The 19,760-nt window shown below is 33.7% G+C and overlaps 1 protein-coding gene across 2 annotated transcripts; it reads right to left on the bottom strand.

Moving 5' to 3' along the window:
* Positions 1 to 6,610: 6,610 nt before the first annotated feature.
* Positions 6,611 to 11,663, bottom strand: LOC132177603 (MLO-like protein 1). 2 transcript variants are annotated; one of them, XM_059589991.2, is made up of 14 exons: positions 11,437 to 11,661; positions 11,283 to 11,340; positions 10,968 to 11,194; positions 9,680 to 9,796; positions 9,509 to 9,569; positions 9,334 to 9,428; positions 8,657 to 8,731; positions 8,466 to 8,554; positions 8,196 to 8,245; positions 7,855 to 7,895; positions 7,528 to 7,737; positions 7,381 to 7,448; positions 7,214 to 7,274; positions 6,612 to 7,105 (listed from the first exon to the last, which is right to left on the bottom strand). In XM_059589991.2, exons 1-14 carry the CDS (start codon positions 11,557 to 11,559, stop codon positions 6,836 to 6,838), a joined length of 1,545 nt encoding a protein of 514 aa, XP_059445974.2. In that variant the 5' UTR covers positions 11,560 to 11,661; the 3' UTR covers positions 6,612 to 6,835. The 2 variants fall into 2 exon arrangements, with proteins under 2 accessions (XP_059445973.2, XP_059445974.2); XM_059589990.2 differs by having other exon boundaries at positions 6,611 to 7,105; positions 11,283 to 11,663.
* Between the last annotated feature and the right edge of the window lie 8,097 nt (positions 11,664 to 19,760).

The raw sequence follows: 19,760 nt of genomic DNA, 5'->3' as shown, positions 1-19,760 counted from the left end.
CAAACACAGCCAAAATAGGACCCATAGGATTCTGGCGTGGCTCAGAAAAATCAATTTTATCTAAAACATGAAACTATATGAAAAGAAAAAGAAAAAAAAATGAAACTAATAATAATAATAATAATTTTTTGTGTGGAATTCATAACTCTAACCTTACCCAGAATACTAGATCTAGTTGTCAAGTAGAGGGGATAGACCTTATCAAAAAAAAAAAAAAAAAAGTAGAGGGGATAGACAAGACTAAATTTGTGAAGACCATTTCTAGTCCTAAATATTTGTAACTCCTATTTGAGATTAAGTTTTTTTTTTTTTTTTTTTTCTTGAAAAGTAAAAATTAATTATGGTAAGTAAAAATAATTAAAAGTTTTATTTTTAAACGTAATTCCAATTAGACTCTTAGTTACCTCGATATCAAGGGAGGGGGGCCTTATGATTTTGCATTGTTGGGTAATCATTATAGGTGGTTCACTTTGATTTTCACTAACCAGAATATGAGATTAATAATAGGAAAGCTCAATCGGCTGAAGATTACGCTTCATGAAACAAATGTCGTTAGTTTCAACCCCTCTCCCCTAATTTCTTGAGTAATGCTAGGTACCATCTTTTTATCCTCCTAAAATCCTCCTAAAGCTGATGTGTCTTTCAAAATAACCATTTGATCAAAATTCAAGTATGATTTATCTAAAATTTAATGGTGATTTTAAAAGCCACATCAACTTTAAGAGGATTTTAGGATTATAAAAAATAGTTCCTAACATTACTCCAATTTCTTTTCCCTTCCGCTTGTGTGAACATGTAAATTTTTTTTTTTAAAAAAAAAAATGGGAAAATCAATTTAAGCACATTCAAAGGGAAGTGTAAATGTTTCAATGATTCCAATTTTGTTTAGTAAGTGCATATGGTTACGTACTATTAATATTAATATTATTAATATTATTATTTTATCTTTTTTAAATTGATTTAATTTTAAATCAAAATTTAATAGTGATTAATTCTAAATCTAATAAAAATTTTAAATACCACATCGACTTTGAGAAAATAAAAGGATGGTACGAATAAAAGTCCACATACCCCCTCAAATTATTATTCAATGAATTGACAATGTCTTTCTAAACTACTAAAAATTTGATAATGTCCTTATAAAGCCAAAAAAAGATAAAAATGACCCTAAATTTTTCTCAATAAGACAAAAAATACTCCAATAAATTAGAAAAACAAATCTTTAAATTAACTACACAATTTCTTGGAAACATCTCTTTGAAATCCAAATACGGCCATTACTTTCTTATAAATTTAGAGAGAAAAAAAAAAGAGGGGGGGAAGTACACAAATCCCCTCAAATTAACCACAAAATCTACAATGACATCCAAACAATTGAAGCAATGTCCCTCTAAATTATTAAAAAATTATAATATACTCATTTTTGTTCCACAAAAATATAAAAAATACCCTTAAAATTCTAAAAAATAAATTATTAAAAAAAAAATACACCACGATGGTGGATATCAAAGCCCTACCCTTTTATCTTTATTAAATCAAAAATCAACCTTTTACCTTGTTTTAATTATGGAATTAATTTTAAACATAGTTTGTACTAATCCTTATGGGAATGATCTTCTACTTGCACTCTATACATTTATTTGCCTATTAATCTTGTGAACTGACGAGTAAAACGTATATTTATTTGCCTATTAATTTAGATAGATATTTGCACAAGAATGAATAACTATGGCATAACTTTCTTTTTTTTCTTTTTGGTCAGGCTGTGTAAAATTTGGTTCTCTTAAGCTTTCTAATTGACTCATGTAACGAGTGTTAAACCAATGACTTTTAAATCAGAAGGTTTTAGGGCATTAGGTGTAAAAATATCCCTAAAGACTTATTAACTCGAGCAAAAAAGGCTACCAAATCATGCTTCAATGGGTCACCTGTTTTTTACTAAATTTTTTATCATCACACCATCGCAATATATAAAGTGACTTTAATTTCTTTTAGTGAATAAAAAGGTTGACCCAATGGGTACCTATAACACCTAAAATATAAAGCGGCTTTTATAAGACTAATAATTTTTTTTTTTAATTTTTTTGTGTTGGGAATTGATCACCTTGTCTGAACAAATGGTGAGAAATGAGAATGAACGACAGCTAGCCTACTCTATACTGATTTCTTTCTATCAATGGTTCAAATCTTAATTGGAATTATATGCAGATAAAAACAATGCAAATGGTGAAGAAGAATAGTTTATGTTAATGGTTGTCGTTGCTTTCCCTACGGGCTAGGGTTATTTATTATTAGGCGTAGACAAATTAATCGTTTATCGCCTACCAAGTGCGACCGAACCAACATTAACTGCCTACTACTAGAAGTCGGTCAGTAATCTGTTAAAAATTTTTATACCGACGTCAGTTCGGTTCAGTTAATCGATATAATTTTTTTTTTGTCGGTTAATTGAATTAATCGATAAGTAACCAATGATAAATATTTTTTTAGTAAAATGATAATTTAGGTTTTTTTAGTAGAACATATTAGTTTGTGGATTCTAGGACCAATTTATTAGTACAACATATGTATGGTAGATTCTTATTGTATTAATTAATGGGCCCCTTTAAAATTTGTTTGATTCAAAAAGCTATTTTAGCCCAAAAAATAATATTAGCCCCCAAAACAATCAATTTTTTGCCCAATTAAAAAAGGTCCACAATTAATCCAACCGATTTTAACCGAAATATTTGTTTAACAGAAACTTTAAAAATAAATCCTTATCGAAATGTATCGGTGAATTAAATGATTTAACCAACAATTTCGGTTAACCAAACCGAAAATGACTCTACCTAACCAAATCAAACCGATACCCACCCCTACTCATTATATTCCATCTTCGGCTTGATTAGGATCGATTACCACGGTTTATCTGCCGATTCTTGAGTACATCTGTAGTGACTCAAATAATTAACTAGGCTAACATGACTTGGTTAGAGGGTTAATTGGACTTTTAGATCACTGTGATCAGCTGGAGGGTTATTTTGGAAATTTTGAACTTTCTCATGCGAGTGCTCGTCTGCAAACAATAGACGAACGCTCGTGTGGGGACCAGCCTGAGCGTACGTTGACTTTTGTTTGATCACTGGATATAGCCTGAGTGTACGAGTGCAACCTTAAACAGCTTGGTAAATTGTAATACCTCGATAAAACTCACGTTTCATTTCTTACTAAAATGGTTAATGTTTCCTTAAAACCAAGCTTTAAATCAAAAGACCTAAACCTTTTTCAAAATAACTTCGATTATTGTCAATGGTGACCCTTGTGGGCTTTTTGCCCCCTCTAGGGGATTCAGGCAGGGAGACCCAATTTCACCCTATCTTTTCCTCATTTGTGCAGAGGCGCTGAGTGCAATGGTAACACAAGCAAATAAAGAGGGGCTTTTGTCTGGGGTCTCTACCTCCAAAGGGGGCCCTAACATTAATCATCTCTTTTTTGTCGATGACAGTTTGTTATTTTGCAGGGCAAATCTAGCACAATGGAGTAACCTGTCAGCAATCCTTTACTCTTACGAGGCTGCGTCGGGCCAAAAAATGAATGCTTTCTTCATTAAAAACACATCCTCAGCTATGAAGGCGACTATATTGGAGTTTGCAGGGATTCCAGCTACAAACAGATATGATAAATACTTAGGGTTGCCCGCCTTAGTAGGCCGTTCCAGAACAAAAGCCTTTTGAAGCATTGTGGAGAGGGTGAGGAAACGGCTTCAAGATTGGAAATTACGGTTTCTTTCTCAAGCCGGAAAAGAAATTCTGTTGAAGGCGGTAGTTCAAGCTATCCCCTCATATTGTATGAGTGTTTTTTTTATTTCCGAAAACTCAGTCTTCCGAAATTAATTCGCTCATGCAAAGTTTTTGGTGGGGTCATAAAGCAAAAGATTGAGGGATTCCTTGGATGAGTTGGAGTAAAATGGGGTTGCCTAAAGCGCTTGGGGGTATAGGTTTCCTCGACTTACATTGTTTTAACAGAGCTCTTTTGGGAAAACAAGTCTAGCGAATGTGGGCTATGCTAGACAACTTAATTGCAAGGATTATGAAAACTAAGTACTTTCCGGATTGTTCAATTCTTGATGCAACAATTCGGAAAAAACCGTCTTTTGCATGGTGTAGTATTCAAAGTGCTTGTGCTATAATAAAAGAAGGTCTGGTGTGGAGGATCGGCAACGGACAAAAAGTGCGAATTTGGGAGGATAAATGGTTGCCTAAATCATCAACATGCTGGGTGCAGTCTACCCCAAGCGTACTTGATCCAAATGCTACTGTGTGCAACCTGTTTGATGGAAGTGGGTGCGGGTGGGATCAGTCCTTGCTGGCTCAGTTGTTCTCGGTGGAAGAAGGCCATCAAATCAGCTCTATTCCAATTAGCTCGACCAATCAGGAAGATCGACTCATATGGAGGGGAACAGTGAAAGGAGTTTTTTTCTGTTAAGAGTGCCCATCACTTACAAAAGGCTTGGAGACCTCACAAATGGCCGAATGTTCTTCTAGGAAAAATGACAGTACAGTGTGGAAGACTATTTGGAAATTGCATCTCCCGAATCCAGAAAAAGTATTTTTCTGGAGGGCTTGTCAGAATATTTTACCAACACGGGAGAACATTGTGAGGAAGAAGATTATTTCAGATCCAAGCTGTCCAGTCTATGGACGGGAAGTTGAAACTATTGCTCATATTCTCTAGCACTGCCCTTCAGCTCAAGATGTGTGGGGAGGGGCTTGTCTTACTTTTCAAAAAAGCTCTTTTCATGAGCCTAACTTTCTAAGAATTACAGAGGGAATGTACGGTGGAGGAGTTTCATACTTTTGTGATTATGGCTCGCCGAATTTGGTTAAGGAGAAATAAACTAATTCATGAAGGCTTTTTTTCTCATCCAACTGCAGTTGTCTTTAGTGCCTCAGAGGCTCTGCGAGTTTTCCAAAATGCGCAGGTGGATTCCCAGCCTGTGGAGGACCCAGTGGGACTCCCTCCTACGGGGAAGTGGGAGGCTCCTTTGCTATGCTGGCACAAGGTGAATTGGGATGCGGCTCTCGGAAGGCAAACTGGGAGAATGGGGTTGGTAGTGGTCGTCCGGGATCACACAGGGCGCTTGGTTGCAGCCCGGAGTGTCACACGACAGGGAGGTCTTGCTCCCGCAGCTGCTGTGGCCATGGCAGCCCTCGTGGCTGTTCAAACTGCTCGAGAGTTGGGTATTCCACAAGCTTGGTTTGAGGGTGATGTGAAGTCCATCGTGGAGGCAGTAAACTCCTTGGAGGCAGATTGGAGCGGAATCGGGCACCTGGTGGATGACCTTCGTTCAGAAATAAAAAGGCTCGCATGCTGGAAAATGACTTATGTCCGTAGAGAGAGTAACCGGGCTGCTCACGCATTGGCCAAGAGGGCTACGTCTAAGGAGCTGGATATCATGTGGCTTTATAGTTCCCCTGAATAGCTAGCTGAGATTATTGTATCAGAGCATAATGCTCTGTTCCACGATTGTATTGTTGACTGAGAATGAAATAACATCGGCTCTTTTATCAAAAAAAAAACCCACATAATGGCCCAAACGGAAAAGTTAAGAAACTTATCTAAAAATTTACACATTTTCTGATACCTTTTGCCTCTTTATCCTCACTAAGACAATACCGTCTCCCCCAATGAGGAGCCCCACTGCCTTCCTTGTGAGCACTTGAGAGGAGGCCTCCGCTCCCCTCACTCCTCCTACACCCTTACTTTGCCTCCTTTCCCTTTTCTTTGGTTTAAGGTTTTTCCACCTCCTTTACTCCCTCACGTTCCCTCTTATGAGACATTGGTTTCAATTTCAAATTTTCCTGTACATTGGCCACACACAAATCTTATGTCCATGGGTTTATTTGATAACAATTAGTTCTTGAATTGAAGGGGACTCCTCCTTTGATTGTCTTGGCCTCATTAGCTCCCTTAAAAGCTGCTTTCCCATTTATTTGCTCTCTTGAATCCCTTCTTGGATTGTGGAAAGACTCTACCTCGGATCTTATTAAGGACGGTGTTTTTGTTTTGTATTTGCTGTTTGTCCTATATATATAAGCAATTAACATCCCAGATTCATAAGTTTAGAATTGCTTGATGGCATTCTCATTTTATTTTAAGGACTCTAGACTCCAAAAGTTGGGGGAAAGAAACTCTAGGGTTGGCTCAAATGGTAAGAACCTTGGTCTTGATGGCATTTTCATCATGTCTAAATTTACACAAACAATTCCTTGTAACCACCCCCCAATGAAGTCGGAATATTGTATGATCCATGTAGACAGGATGCTTTACACATGTATAAAGTTTACACAACACGAGTGAATACACAAAGTAGCCATATCTTGGAGAGGTTCCATGTTATAAAATAAATAGAAAAAGTTGGGGGAAAGTAGAGTTTTGGGGATTGAGGTTGTCTACAATTTCTTAGAATTACAGGCCCTCTGCAATCCATTGGAATTACAAGGGACCTCAATCCTAATAATAACGAGAGTAATGAATGTGAACTAAAGGGTTGCATTGATCATAATATGAAAGATTATGGATAAATTTTGCAAAACCAAAAGTAGAAACTACATTACCAGAAAACTCAAACTTAGATGAACAGACTTGTATTTTAGGCAAAAACATATAACTATATCATATTCTCGACGGTATTTTTGTTCTCAGTTGCTCAACTTGTGATTGACTACAAATTTACAAAAAAACAAATGCGTAAATGAACCATGGAAGTATATACTTCTAACCAATTTTGCTATGCAGTAGGTAGAGATAAAAAACACTAAACTCAAAACCTAAGTAAGAGGCTTGAGGCACTTCATTTGTGTCCATGGGAGACAGTTGCATGTTCAATCTCTCCTGCATTGCCTTCTTCCATTGCAGATTGCATTCCACCAACTTCGGCCATCTGGACCCTCAAAGGAGCAGTCTCTTTGTGATCCACCTGGCTAGAGCCATGATGGGTAGAGATAGTAGTAGTAGAGCCATTAGCAGCCTTTCTCTTGTTCTTTTTGGCCTGCTGAGCCCAACCAACAAGTCCCTCTTGAATGTGTTCTTCAAAAATATCCTTTTTAAATGAAGTTCCCATCTACATTTTAAGGGATCATATAAAGGGTAATCTTCATCAACCTAAAACCCCAACATAAATATGCAGAAAAAAGAAGTTTTAAGAGTTCTTAGAATGATCCCAACTCACCTGGGTGACAATTGCATAGAGTGGTAGGGTACTGTAGCTGCAGACGAACTGAACGAATACCCTAAGAATGAAAATTGGTATTCAACCAAAACATAAGATTTTGTACATAAATGGAGAGTCATGGTTTCAAGAGTAGAACACATATATATATAAATCATTTGTTTTACCCTATAACAAGTCGAGGAATAATATAGCCAATTTCTCCCATTATGCAGGAGTCAAATCCATATTGGACCTGCAATAGATTGCATCAGAGAAGATCAAATATGAAGTTTATATGAAATGTCAGATGACTGTAGAAATGTATGTTTTACCCATATCCAGAAGAAAACTGCCAGTTCAAAGGAATTCTGAAACAGGATGATATGAATGAGCAAGAGAACAATCCGTGGCCTATGGAACCAGAAGTGATCATCCGAAGGTTGAACTATCAATGCCCCTGGAAGTGCTACATGTTTCTCAGCAACCTCAAGGGCCAACTGGGTGATTACATGTTCCAACTTGGTGCCCACAGCAAGGAGAAGCTGTAAAAAGAATCACTATCAACGTTAAAGGTTGTTCTCTGGGAGTTTTATGCAGAGAGAAATGTGCATAAATATAATAGGGTAATTTAATAGGGAAACGAAGATGGACAAACTTACAACAAAGGGAAAGAATGCAATCCAAAAATATGCATGCCAACCTGCAAGAAAATCACAACACATGATTCTTTGGAAATAATGATCTTCATGTAGCAGGCCTTGAATGGAGACAAGAACTATGGCATTATTGTCATCAGAAAATTTTAAAATTTTGGACACCAATTCCTGGAATATTACATTCTTGTCAATGGTAATAAGATGGAGAAATGTGTCTCAAATGGATAAACTGAAAACCTGTACCACTTTCCGAGCCAAATCTTTTGAACATAAAATTCAAGTTCCAGCTTAAAAAATATGATCAATAGAGAGAGAGAGAGAGAGAGAGAGAGAGAGAGAGTTACCAGAGACATTCAGCAACAAGAAAATGACCACAAATACCCAAAGATACCAACTGCGATGATGAAATCAGAAATTAGTAAGATCTATCAATTAAGAGGAATCAGATTTGGAAGTAATATTTTTTCTGAGCCAGATTTGAAAGCATTTAGTTTCACAGACAACAATATGATCCATGAAAAGATAAAAAGAAACAGTAAAACTAAATACTAAATACTGAAAAATAGTTAACAGAGCTATGGCTTGGCATGTCTTTTGTAACTGTAAGTACGAACCTTATTCCAACGACTTTCTTGAAATCAGCTTCAAGGGTACGTATCATGTACTTATGGAAATTATACTTTAGGTTTCCCCTGCAATGAGTCTAGGCAAAATAAAAATATTAAAACTCAGAAAGTGTATCTCAAGTAATAAAAAGGAAGTATGGGGGTGTCAAAAGATAAATGTAGAAATTTGTATAACTTACCATAATGAAGCCTAGTCGCAGAGTCATATAATCTGTTTTGGACACAGACCCATAAAATTGCTTGAAAAATGAATGCTGAAAACGATGAAGCCATTAAAAAATTAAAGGATATCAGTTAATGGTAATAGCAGACAGAAAACATTACTGCATTTTATTGTAACTTTCCCCATTTTGATGTCCACTATAACTCAGGCATTGAAATTGAAGTAAGTATTTTTCATATAATATCAAAGTTTTTTATTCTAGATTATTTACTTTCATGTAAACTGCACAAGAAAGATGATCTGCATTCTGCAACATTTAAGTTTTGTATGTGTTTTAACTTGCCTTTCCCTATGAATTTCAGGGTTGATAGTAGTTAAGTGGTAGCAAAAAAGGTAATGTTAAAGTCTGGCATAAAAGAACAGGTAAAACAAATGATTTTTTCTTTTCCTGATGAACACTTCTAAGTTGAGAATCTCATAGTAAGCCAACTCAATCAAATAGTTAGTCTTATCAGTTTGTGATTTCTCGTAAATTTCATCAATCAAAATATAAATTTCAGCAACCCTCAGAGAAATGAAAAGCTTTCATTTGAAAAACTAATCACTAGAATGATCTTTCAAATATTCCTCTTTAATAACATTGATGAATCAAACAGGCAGATTGATTTGATGACAAAGGACTCCACAACTTACCAACCACCCTAGCAGAGCTGAATCCTTGCCAAAACCCAGAAATCGACTCCGGATAAAAGCATGATCTTGAACGTCTGTAAATTTTGTTTTCAGAACTGCAACACATGGTATTTGCATGAGAAAAATTAAATTTAGAACTGGAAAGTATCTAGGCATTAGCTTTAACGAGCATTACCTTCTTCTGGGTTGTATTCCTTTTCTTGGATAGCATCCTCCCAACGTTTCCATAGACGTATCTACACCATTGAAATATTTGACAGAAACATTGCCATTAAGTTTAAAGAAGAGAAAATCTTGGTTTTAAGGAGAAATTAGACAGATAAGAACAAAAATAAGGCCAATGTACCTTTGCCCCTCCGAAAAGAATGGTTAGAGCACAGAAAGTCACATGGACGACAGCTAACACAAAGATGAATATGTGAAGATGATGCAGTGCAGTGATAGATAACAGTGGGACCTTTCCCTGGAAAAATATGTAAAGAAAAGCAGAAACTAATCAGATCTTTCAATTCATAAATGGGTGTAACAGGCATTAATAATAAGATGAGAGCATTTTCCAAAAACATGAGTTGAACTTATTTGCTTGAAACTCTTAATATAGTGCTAGAAACTCAATACTTTCTGTAATTTGAAATGATTTCAACGAGTTTATGGAGTTGTATCCTCTCTGTTACATTGGCTTTGAGTATGTTAGTAAAATTTTGGTTCTTCTGTTCCCAAAGGGTAGTTCAATCAAATGGAGACCACACCTCATAAAGCGGAGGTCACTAGTTCGAATCCCCCTCCCCTTTACAGACATGTCCAAAAAACAAAAAAAGAATTTTGATGATTGTAGAGATTGCAAGAAACCTTCTTATCTTTCCAAGGAAACTCAGTGCAAGTGATCTCTCTTTTAAAGATCATGTAGGATAGATGTCTGCATTACATTGAGAAATTGCTCTGGTGTCTCTCATGAGAAAGGGAAATTCGAATCTGCTAGAGTTTGATTTTAAATGTGCAGACTTAACTTGAAGCTTTCACAGTTAGAACAAAATGAGGTTTAGGGAGTAAACTAAGCTAACAATACTGGGATTTATGAGATGTTCTAACTGCACCTAATTCCAAGATCATTGAAAGAAAATGTGAGAATAAATTTTTCAATAAATCATCCAGACTGATTTTGTCTTGCAGAAATGAGAGAGACTTGAAGTGTAGGGAGTAAACTGATATAACAGAAAACGTATTCAAAAAAAATAGTGAAAGTTCAAAAAATTTTAGAAGAGAGAAGATTACAGTCTATCTGCATGATGACATGACTAGTCTATTATCTATTTTTTGTTCCTTAGTCTAGAAGTTTATCATATTCAAAACAATCAACGGATTTTTTTTTTAATTAGAAAAGAAGAAGAAGAAGAAGAAGAAGAAGAAGACAAAAGAAAATAATAATTAATAAAAAATAAAAATAAAAACTAGTTTGGTGCATCGATTTGATCAAGTCTAAACAACTCCACTAAACATTAATTTCCTGTGAAACGCTCCTGTTGACTTTCATCAATAGAATAACAAACTACCAGATTTAGTGCATTATATATATATAACATCGATGGAAGCATTGAAGAACAAATTGCAGAAAAAAAAACAAAAAGTTGAAGAACCTCTTTACAAGAACCGGTGGAAGAAGCAGAGGCCTCGGCAAGGAGACGACGGGTAGCCCCGGGAACAAAGGAATTGAAGAAGGTTTGGAAATGGGAAGTCGAAGAAGCATCTTTTTTAATATCACAGGGCAACCATTTCTTGGCTAAGTCCTCTGATATGCAAAGTTTGGAAATTCGAGTTTGGAAAACTACCAGTAGGAGTGATATGAATCCCAACAACATCAACTCTGCATTTACCCAAAACCCACCAAAATATTTACAATAAAACAAAAAACAGAGTGAGAGAGAGAGAGGGGGGAGTGAAGGTGTGACGACCTTCTTTGATCTTCTGTAACGCCTCGAACAGAGGCTTCTGGTTGTTCTTCTTGAGATACTGCAAAGAAACATCAAATTTGAACAATGATGATTGATTGGAGACAGAATGAGAGACAGGGGATGAAGGAAAAAGTTTGTTGAGATATATGCTTGCCTTGCCAAGGTAATGGAGGATTCGCTCGACGGAGAGAGAGATGAGGACGATGACGCTGCAGACAACGGCGACAACCCAGGTTGGGGTATACTCCAAAGTTTGTTCCTCTTCTCCCCCCGCCATCTTTCCCGGCGATCACTCCTCTGTTTCAAAATTCTTTTCTTTAGGAAGAAACCAGAATGGAATCAATCACAGTAAAGCGGAGAACCAATATATATATATATATGAAGAGAATTGGAAGTGCCAGTGTTTAGTAATATATTTATGCTAGGCGTAACGCCAGCATGTGAAGTCTGGATGCAACGAAGGGGGGCCGTGTGAACTCCGAAGTTGATGTGTTGACTAGTAGCGCCAACGGACCTAACCACAGAAACCGAGGGACTCCAATTATTTCAAACGCGCAGAAGAGTTAATAGACAACTTCAAATGTTAAATATTCACAAAAATATTATAAATTATTTTTGCCGCGTCAAAACATTTTCTCAATCAAAGAATAAAATAGGAGAAATTTAATTTAAATTTAATTTAACACGTGGGTATTTTAGGAGAATTCTTACCCTCCATGGAAAATCTTAATAATAGAAGGGTGAGATTACAAAATTTTTAAAATTTCATATACATACTAGATTAAGAGTTTTTAACTTTAAGAGAAAAATTGTAAAAAGTATTGAAAGTTTAGGAGAATTAAAGTAAAGTTTCCCCTATAAAGAAAAAAAAAAAAAAAAAAAAAAAGAATATTGTCAAACAAGGCCTTATTATTAACTTAACAATTTAGATCACCAAAGGAGACTCGTCACTCATAGGTTACTCATATCATTCATTGCCAATCTCCGAGGGTAATTAAATTGACTAAGGACTACACTTCATGAAATAAAGATTACTAATTTGAATTCTCCTTTCTCATTTCCCTCCCTCTGTACGAACATATCACCAAAAAAAAAAAAAAACTCATTCATTACCTTTGAGAAGGATTTGTCTGATTTCGTCATTTCAGAGTGGTCATGTGGAAATATTCATGGTAGAACTTAAAATTTTTTTAGAATTCTCACCATATTCTATTTTATTTAATAAAAAATTTAAATTAAATAATAGACATTTTATAGTATTAATCATATTTAGTATCATTGAAAAAATAGAGTACCTAAGAATTACATGAATTAGTGTTATTAATCATATTTAATAATAATAATAAAAAAATCCAACCTAAATAACAATATATATATATATATATATCATTGAAAAAAAAAAATGAAAAAAGGACAAGACTCCAAGAGTTTCCAGTGTTTGAAAGAGAGTGTGTACAGATGGACCCAATGCAAAAACCAACAGCAACAATACATGCTGCACACTTTTAAGCGGAAATTGCGGAATAGTTTGGTTTTTTTAATTATTTTTAGAAAGGTAAAATTATTATTTTATTTTTTTAGATAATTTTAGACGATCCTTCTTCCTTCTAAGCATAAATTCTCTTACATGATAATTAAAATTACAATTATATCTAAAATCTAATATTAACTTATTTAGAATTTAATGGTAATTTTTATTGTCATATTAAAGAGTACACTTGATCCGAGAATGTGAGTGTGTGTAGCATTTTTTCAAATAAAATTTTATTATTATTTTGGATTAAACAGCAAATTAAAGAAAAAAGAGAAAGACAAAAGAGGCTTCCCAGCTAGCATTTGCAATAACAAGAATTAGGAAGCCAACTATAATTGAATAATAATTTCAAAAAAAAAAAAACTATAATTGAATAATGCTATATGTATCAATTGTATTTCACTTTATCCTCTTAAATGTGACATAACTTTTAAAATTATGATTAATCTATCATAAATTTATTAATAATTTTAAAGAATACATCACTTTTAAAGTTAAAGTCCTACGTATAAATTACTCGGGACGCGGCAAGTCAGTGGTATTTGTTTTCTTCTATGATAAGATCTAAAATAAATAGTTTCAATTTAACGTAATCCTCACGTTTAGATTAAATACAACAAAACCAGAAATTAATGATGTGAAAGTGATGGTATACCTTGGAGGGACATGTTCTGAGCAAATGCTTAAAAAAACATAAATTAATGTCTTGTGCCGACGTGTTAAAAAACATAAATTAATGAGCACCACTTCTCTCATTAGTAACACAATTCCTGAATTGGAGAATATTCAGTTAGTTATAGTGAATGAGTATTTTTGTCCCTTAAAAAAGTGGAAAAAAAAAAAAAAAAAAAAAAAAAAAAAAAAACTCATTCACTATGTTTAACTAGATATTCTCCCGTTTATTTGAACTAAAAATGATCTTGTTCCGTTTAAATATGGATTGAGATTTCCTCAAATTTTATGTTATGGAGACAAGTGGGTTTGGTATGTTGAAAACTAAAATTATTTATCTCAGTAACACACAAATCTCTACATTTATTTGGACTGTTAGATGTAATGAAGAGCTCATATTTTAAAATTTGAGAGTCTTATATTTTGATATATAAAGACCGAAGACTATGAAACTTTTTTTTTTTTTTTTTTTTGGTGTGGAATTCTGATTCATAGCCATAACCTTCACCAGGAAACTCAGATTTAGTTGTCAAGTGGAGGGTTGTGTGAAGACCATTTCTAGTCCTTTTATGGCTTGCTTGACTCGTCCAACCTACTTGACATTAAGTTATATCGAGCAAAATGAATTGGTTTCATAAAAAAAATTGAATAATTTTTATTCACACTTAATTTTGATAATGTCCCTCCAACACAAAAAAAAAAAAAAAAAAAAATGCTCCTAAGTTTTTTTTTTTTTTTTTTTTTTTTTTTTTCAATAAGACACAAATACTCCAATAAATTAGAGCAAAAAAAAAAAAAAAAACTTATATTAACTACACAATTTCTTGGAAACATCGCTTGGAAATCCAAATATGGCAACTAGTTTCTTCTAATTTAGAGAAGAAGAAAAAAAAAAGGAAAGTACACAAAAATCCCCTTAAATTAACTACACAATTTGCAATCTCATGCTTCAAATTATTATAAATTGCAATATATATACTCCTTTTTGTTCCACAAAAATTCCTTAAAATTCTAAAAATAGACAATTACCCTGATAAATTATTAAAAATAAAAATAAAAATAAAAAAGTACCACGTGATCCACGACTACTTCAATGGGTCACCTGTGTTTTTTTTTTGTTTCTAAAGTTTTTTATGATCACTCCATCGCTTTAGATTTGTCTATGTATAATATATAAAGCGACTTTAATTTCTTGTCTATATATATAAAGTGACTTTAATTTATTTTAGCGAATAAAAAGGTAGACCCAATGGATAGCTATCGCACCTAAAATATAAATAAAGCGGCTTTTCTTTATTTTTGTGATGGACTGACCTTGTATGAACAAATGGTGAGAAATGAGAATGAAAGACAGATAGCCTACTCTATAATGATTTCTTTCTATCAAATCTTAATTTGAATTATATGCACATTAAAACAATGCAAATGGTGAAGATTAATAGTTGATGATGTTAACGGTCCTCGCTGCTTGCCCTTGGGGCTAGGGGCCTAGGGCTACCATTATATTCCGTCTTCGGCTTGATTAGGGCCGATTAACATGGTTTATCCCCGAATTTCTGAGTGATCAATATATTAGACTTTTTTTAGAATGTTTACAGCAATTTTTCTACATCTCGGTTTTTTTTTTTACTAAAAATAAAAAATAAAAAATTTATAAAAACTCCATTTTTGATATCTCCCTTTCTTCATCAGTAAGCCATTTGATTTTTAGTGGAAATATTATAGCTAGTGCAAGGCTGCAAGCCATTACTCGATTTAAAAAATGATTTTTTTATTTTATTTTTTCCCATTTTGTTTTTTTTCCAATGACCTTATCTTTAGAATTAGTCAAGCATTGAATGACAATTAAATAAATTGTTTCTGTCTTATGAAAAAAAATATATATATATTAAAATGAACAGATTAATTGGAGCTATATGAGATGGTGAAAGCATAGGGCCACCTCCATGCATGTAAGATAAGGCATCAAATCATGGCATGTGACAATGATATATATATATATTCTGATTTGAGTACAATAATAAGGTAGTTTATGTTTGAGGGTGAAACGCGATAACCATTAAGTTTACATGCAACACAAGCACACACATATGACAGACCATACAGAATGCATTTCATGTTTCATGGCAAGTGCTTTTGTGCATTCTCCCACCCATCTCCACACCATCTCCTCTCTGTTAATTTTTTTATTTATTTTTTAAAAAAATCAAGATGTTAAAGAGAAAAGATGGTGGGGGAGATGGGTGGGGGAATGCATTGTAGCAAACCTCATGTTTCATTGTTCTTTTCCGACAGGCGGATGCGGTTTGATTCGTGAATGACACGAGGGTACTGGTTTTCTTTCATAAAGGAAAAGAAATAAGAGATATACTAGGATTTAATAAAAATTTCATATTTTGCCTATAAAAGTCCATGTAGTAAGGTGCCACATCATCTTCTTTTTGTTTTGTCTTTTTTCCCTCCATCAAAAATATGATATGGTATCTTGCCACATGGACTTTTATGGACAAATTGTGGAGTTTTTATTAGATTCTATCATTTTTCTCAACAAATAAACTAATGGTTTTGTTGGAAAATATAAATGGAAATTGGATAAATAGGAAGACGGAATGGCAACCGACTTCAAGGCTCGGTCGTAGTAACAATATTTTTAGAACATATTTCGCATTCTTTCTAAAGTGTAAAGAAGATTAGACAAAATTATTCACAAGATATAATGAAGCCCGATTCGCGATCTACATTACTTTGGAGTAACTTGGAATAACACCATTTGGAAGTAACAAAACACTTTTGTTTTTGTTTTTTTTTTTTTTTTTTTTTTTTGACATGTCCGCACAAGAAGGGGGGAGGGGAGGGGGATTCGAACTAGTGATCTCTGCTTCATTAGGCGTGATCCCAACCGATTGAGCTACCTCTTGGTAACAGTAACAAAACACTCTTAATTGAGAATAAAAAATGCACAAAATTAATGTATGTGGAAAATCGCTCTTTGGTTTTCTGTGTTCTTGGAGATGATATATATATATATATATATATATATATATATATATATATATATATAATAGAGAATAACTTAGGAGGTTGTACAAAATGTGAGTTTTGTACAACTAATTAGAAGGTGACACCTAAACTAAATTTATCAAACTTAAGTTTTTTTTAAAAAAGCCTAACTGCACCAGATTATAAATAAAAATTAATTGTTTTTTTTTTTTAATAAAACAATCTCTAGCCAATGTAGGACTAAGAGCATCTCCATTCCATATGCTTCAAAATTTTGGATAGCAATTAGTGATATGTAAAACTTAATTTAAGCTAAACTCATAAAACTCGTTTTAATAAATTATTTGAAATACCCATTTATAAAGTAAATAAATAATTTAAACTTTTTTTTTTTTAATAAAATCTAACACTGCCCTACTATTTTTAAATAATTTGGAAAAATAGTAAAACCTTATGTAAAATCTTTTGTGCATTATGGTGAAAATAAATTGCATCAATGAAGGTATCTTATGGGTTGAACCTTCATCTAGTTTCCAAGGCTCTATGTCAAATGGCTAGTAAGGAAAGAAGTACTAACATAGTGAGGTTGGATGTTGAATTTAACGGATTGATCGAGGAACCTAACATACCTACCTTGATCAACTACTTGGAGATATGTAAGTTTTATATTGCCTAAGATTGTCTCAACTAACAAGTGAATTTGCTCTTTTCTACCTAGTGGCAGATATGCGGATGATCCTGCAATCTTTTCTCAGTTGGAAGTACAGTCATGTCAATCAAGCTCTCAGTAATGCAGCTCATAGACTGGTGAGAGTGGCAATACAACAAGTCACTGATCATATTTAGAGGGAAGAAATCTTCAAATGTATCTGTGATGTAATTTTGATGGAGCGCTTTATCCTTTGATTAATTAATACAAGTTAGAACTTTATCCTTAAAAAAAAAAAAAAAAAAAAAAAAAAAAAGAAGCTTCAATCAAATTGACATATGGTCACTGCATCAATCTGAGGTGAAAAATGCATTTCTTTATGGAATGAAAGTTCATATTGAGCTTGAATTTTCCTCTTCTATTATTGTGTGTGTGAATATAATATTCTAGTTAAAATAAATAATGATAAGAAGATACGAAGCTTAAAAATTTATTTCGTAAATGAATTTGAAAAAAAAAAAAAGGGCAGTTTGAAGTATTTTCTAGGCATTGATATAGCAATGTTGAAGCATGGTATATTTATTTTCCAGAGAAAATATGTTCTTGATTTTTTTTTCGAAGCACATTATGTTTATTGTTAATACAAAGGATTTTTTTTTTTTTTTCCTTTTCTTTTTTCAGGTACAAAACAGAGAATCAGTTACTTGTTTAGTACTTATCAAAGAAAAAAAATTCTTGCATCTAAGTAAACTCGGATTTTTTTCGCTTAAATTGTACACAAACTTTTGTCAACATATCAGATGAATTGCATGAAATAAGATAATTTATTAAAAAAAAAATTGCTATTATTTTATTAATTTGACTGCAAAAAATAAAATTAGGTCACAAAACCCAACCATCTGTCAGACCTCGTCGTGGGTCTGGTCGTGACTCACGCTGGGTCACCTCGTGACCCAGCAATTATTGTATTGAAGTTTTATTATGTTATTATAATCAGGTTTGATTACAATAATACATGAAAGGTAAATGAGGCAATTATAGAAAATATAAATTAACCCGAATATAGAGGATATTTTAACTATTAGATAGATAATTTTTGTGGAATTCATAGTGCATGTACCTCCCCCAAGAATATTCAGTTTTATTAGTCAAGTTGTGTGAAGACTGAAGACTAAAGACCCGGCAATAATGCTACATGGGCTCTAATGTCACCATGGTAGGGTACTATCGCACATGACGATTTCTAGTCCTAAATCATTTGGTTTTCATTCCCCTTATTTCCAATATTGACCTTATCTTTAGAATTAGTCAAACAAATAAACTCCTTCAGTCTTATGAAAAAATGGCTACCCTATTGCATGTGACCTCCAACATACGAGACTGTCTGAGAATCCATTCCATTATTTTAATTACATGTAGATACAAATAATAGATTATTGTTTTCTGACAATCGGATGCAGTTTGATTCATGAAACACATGAGGGCCACGGCCACCGCTCCTCTTTCGTAAGGACAGGTGGTTGCAATCTAGTTATATTACAAGTGATGAAAAAGGAGATAATAACCTAAAGGAATTGGCTCAAATAGTAAAGATTTTGATTTTGACAGCATTTTTATCAAGTTTAAAGTTTGAATTTTCTTAGACTCAAATAATTTCTTAAGTTACGTCTCTAGTAAAGTTCAGATTTTACCCGATTCGTGTAAAAGAAGTACTTTATATGAGTATGAAGTTTATTCAATAAGAATGAGGACATGGCCTTCTCTTGAAGTAATTCATCGTCAGTAAAAAAATAAATAAAAAGAAGAAGAGACATTATTAAATAGACCATGATCCCCCAACTATTAATATATGTTACTTCCGACAAGCAACTTTAGGTTCTTTCCCCCTAAAACCAGAAGTTTGTCCCATTCAATGTTTGCTTGGAAAGTTGCAATACTCTATCATGGGTGTTGGGAGAATCTAAAAGTACTCACTGTCTCATAATGTGCTGACTATGGAACATGGGGAGATTACCATTGTTAAATAATACATGTGAAGGACTCCAAATGAAAATCACTGTTTTGAGTAGACGGTGGACGTTTAAAATTTATTTGGATAAATAAGTCATTTCATATAAACTCTCTCACGAGACATTGTCTAAATTATTGGGGATCGTATTCTATTGTTACAAACAATTTTTTATCTGGTGGCCATTAAAATTGCGTCAAACGTTTTCCCTTTTGATATTAAAACTTTTTCCATGAGTTTTAATGGAGAGAAACAAAACTCTACTTTAATTTGTTTCATGGTTTTTACCGTTGGGTCATTAAACTTATTTTACAAACCTTAGATTTGCTTTAACCACTTGGTGATATTACCATAGTTTGGTTTGACCGTTTAATCATTAAAGGTTTCTTGTAGGGGTGTCAACCCGGTCCGGTTTCCCGGTTTTTGGCTAAAACCGGAACCGGAACCGGGACCCCGGTTAACCGGGGTCCCGGTTCCCGGCCGGTTCCGGTTTTACCCGGTCCGGTAGCCGGTTTTTGAAAAAAATTAGTGTTTGGGGGCTTATTTTAGGTATTGGGCCTAAAATAAACCCATTATTTTTTTCATAAGTTAGCTCATTTAAAAAAAAGTTATTAA

This window comes from Corylus avellana, chromosome 4 (assembly GCF_965113065.1).
Source record: "Corylus avellana chromosome 4, dhCorAvel1.hap1.2, whole genome shotgun sequence".
Classification (NCBI taxonomy): domain Eukaryota; kingdom Viridiplantae; phylum Streptophyta; class Magnoliopsida; order Fagales; family Betulaceae; genus Corylus; species Corylus avellana.
The sequence above is the reverse complement of the archived record's forward strand: the minus strand, read 5'-3'. Positions and strand labels throughout refer to the sequence as shown.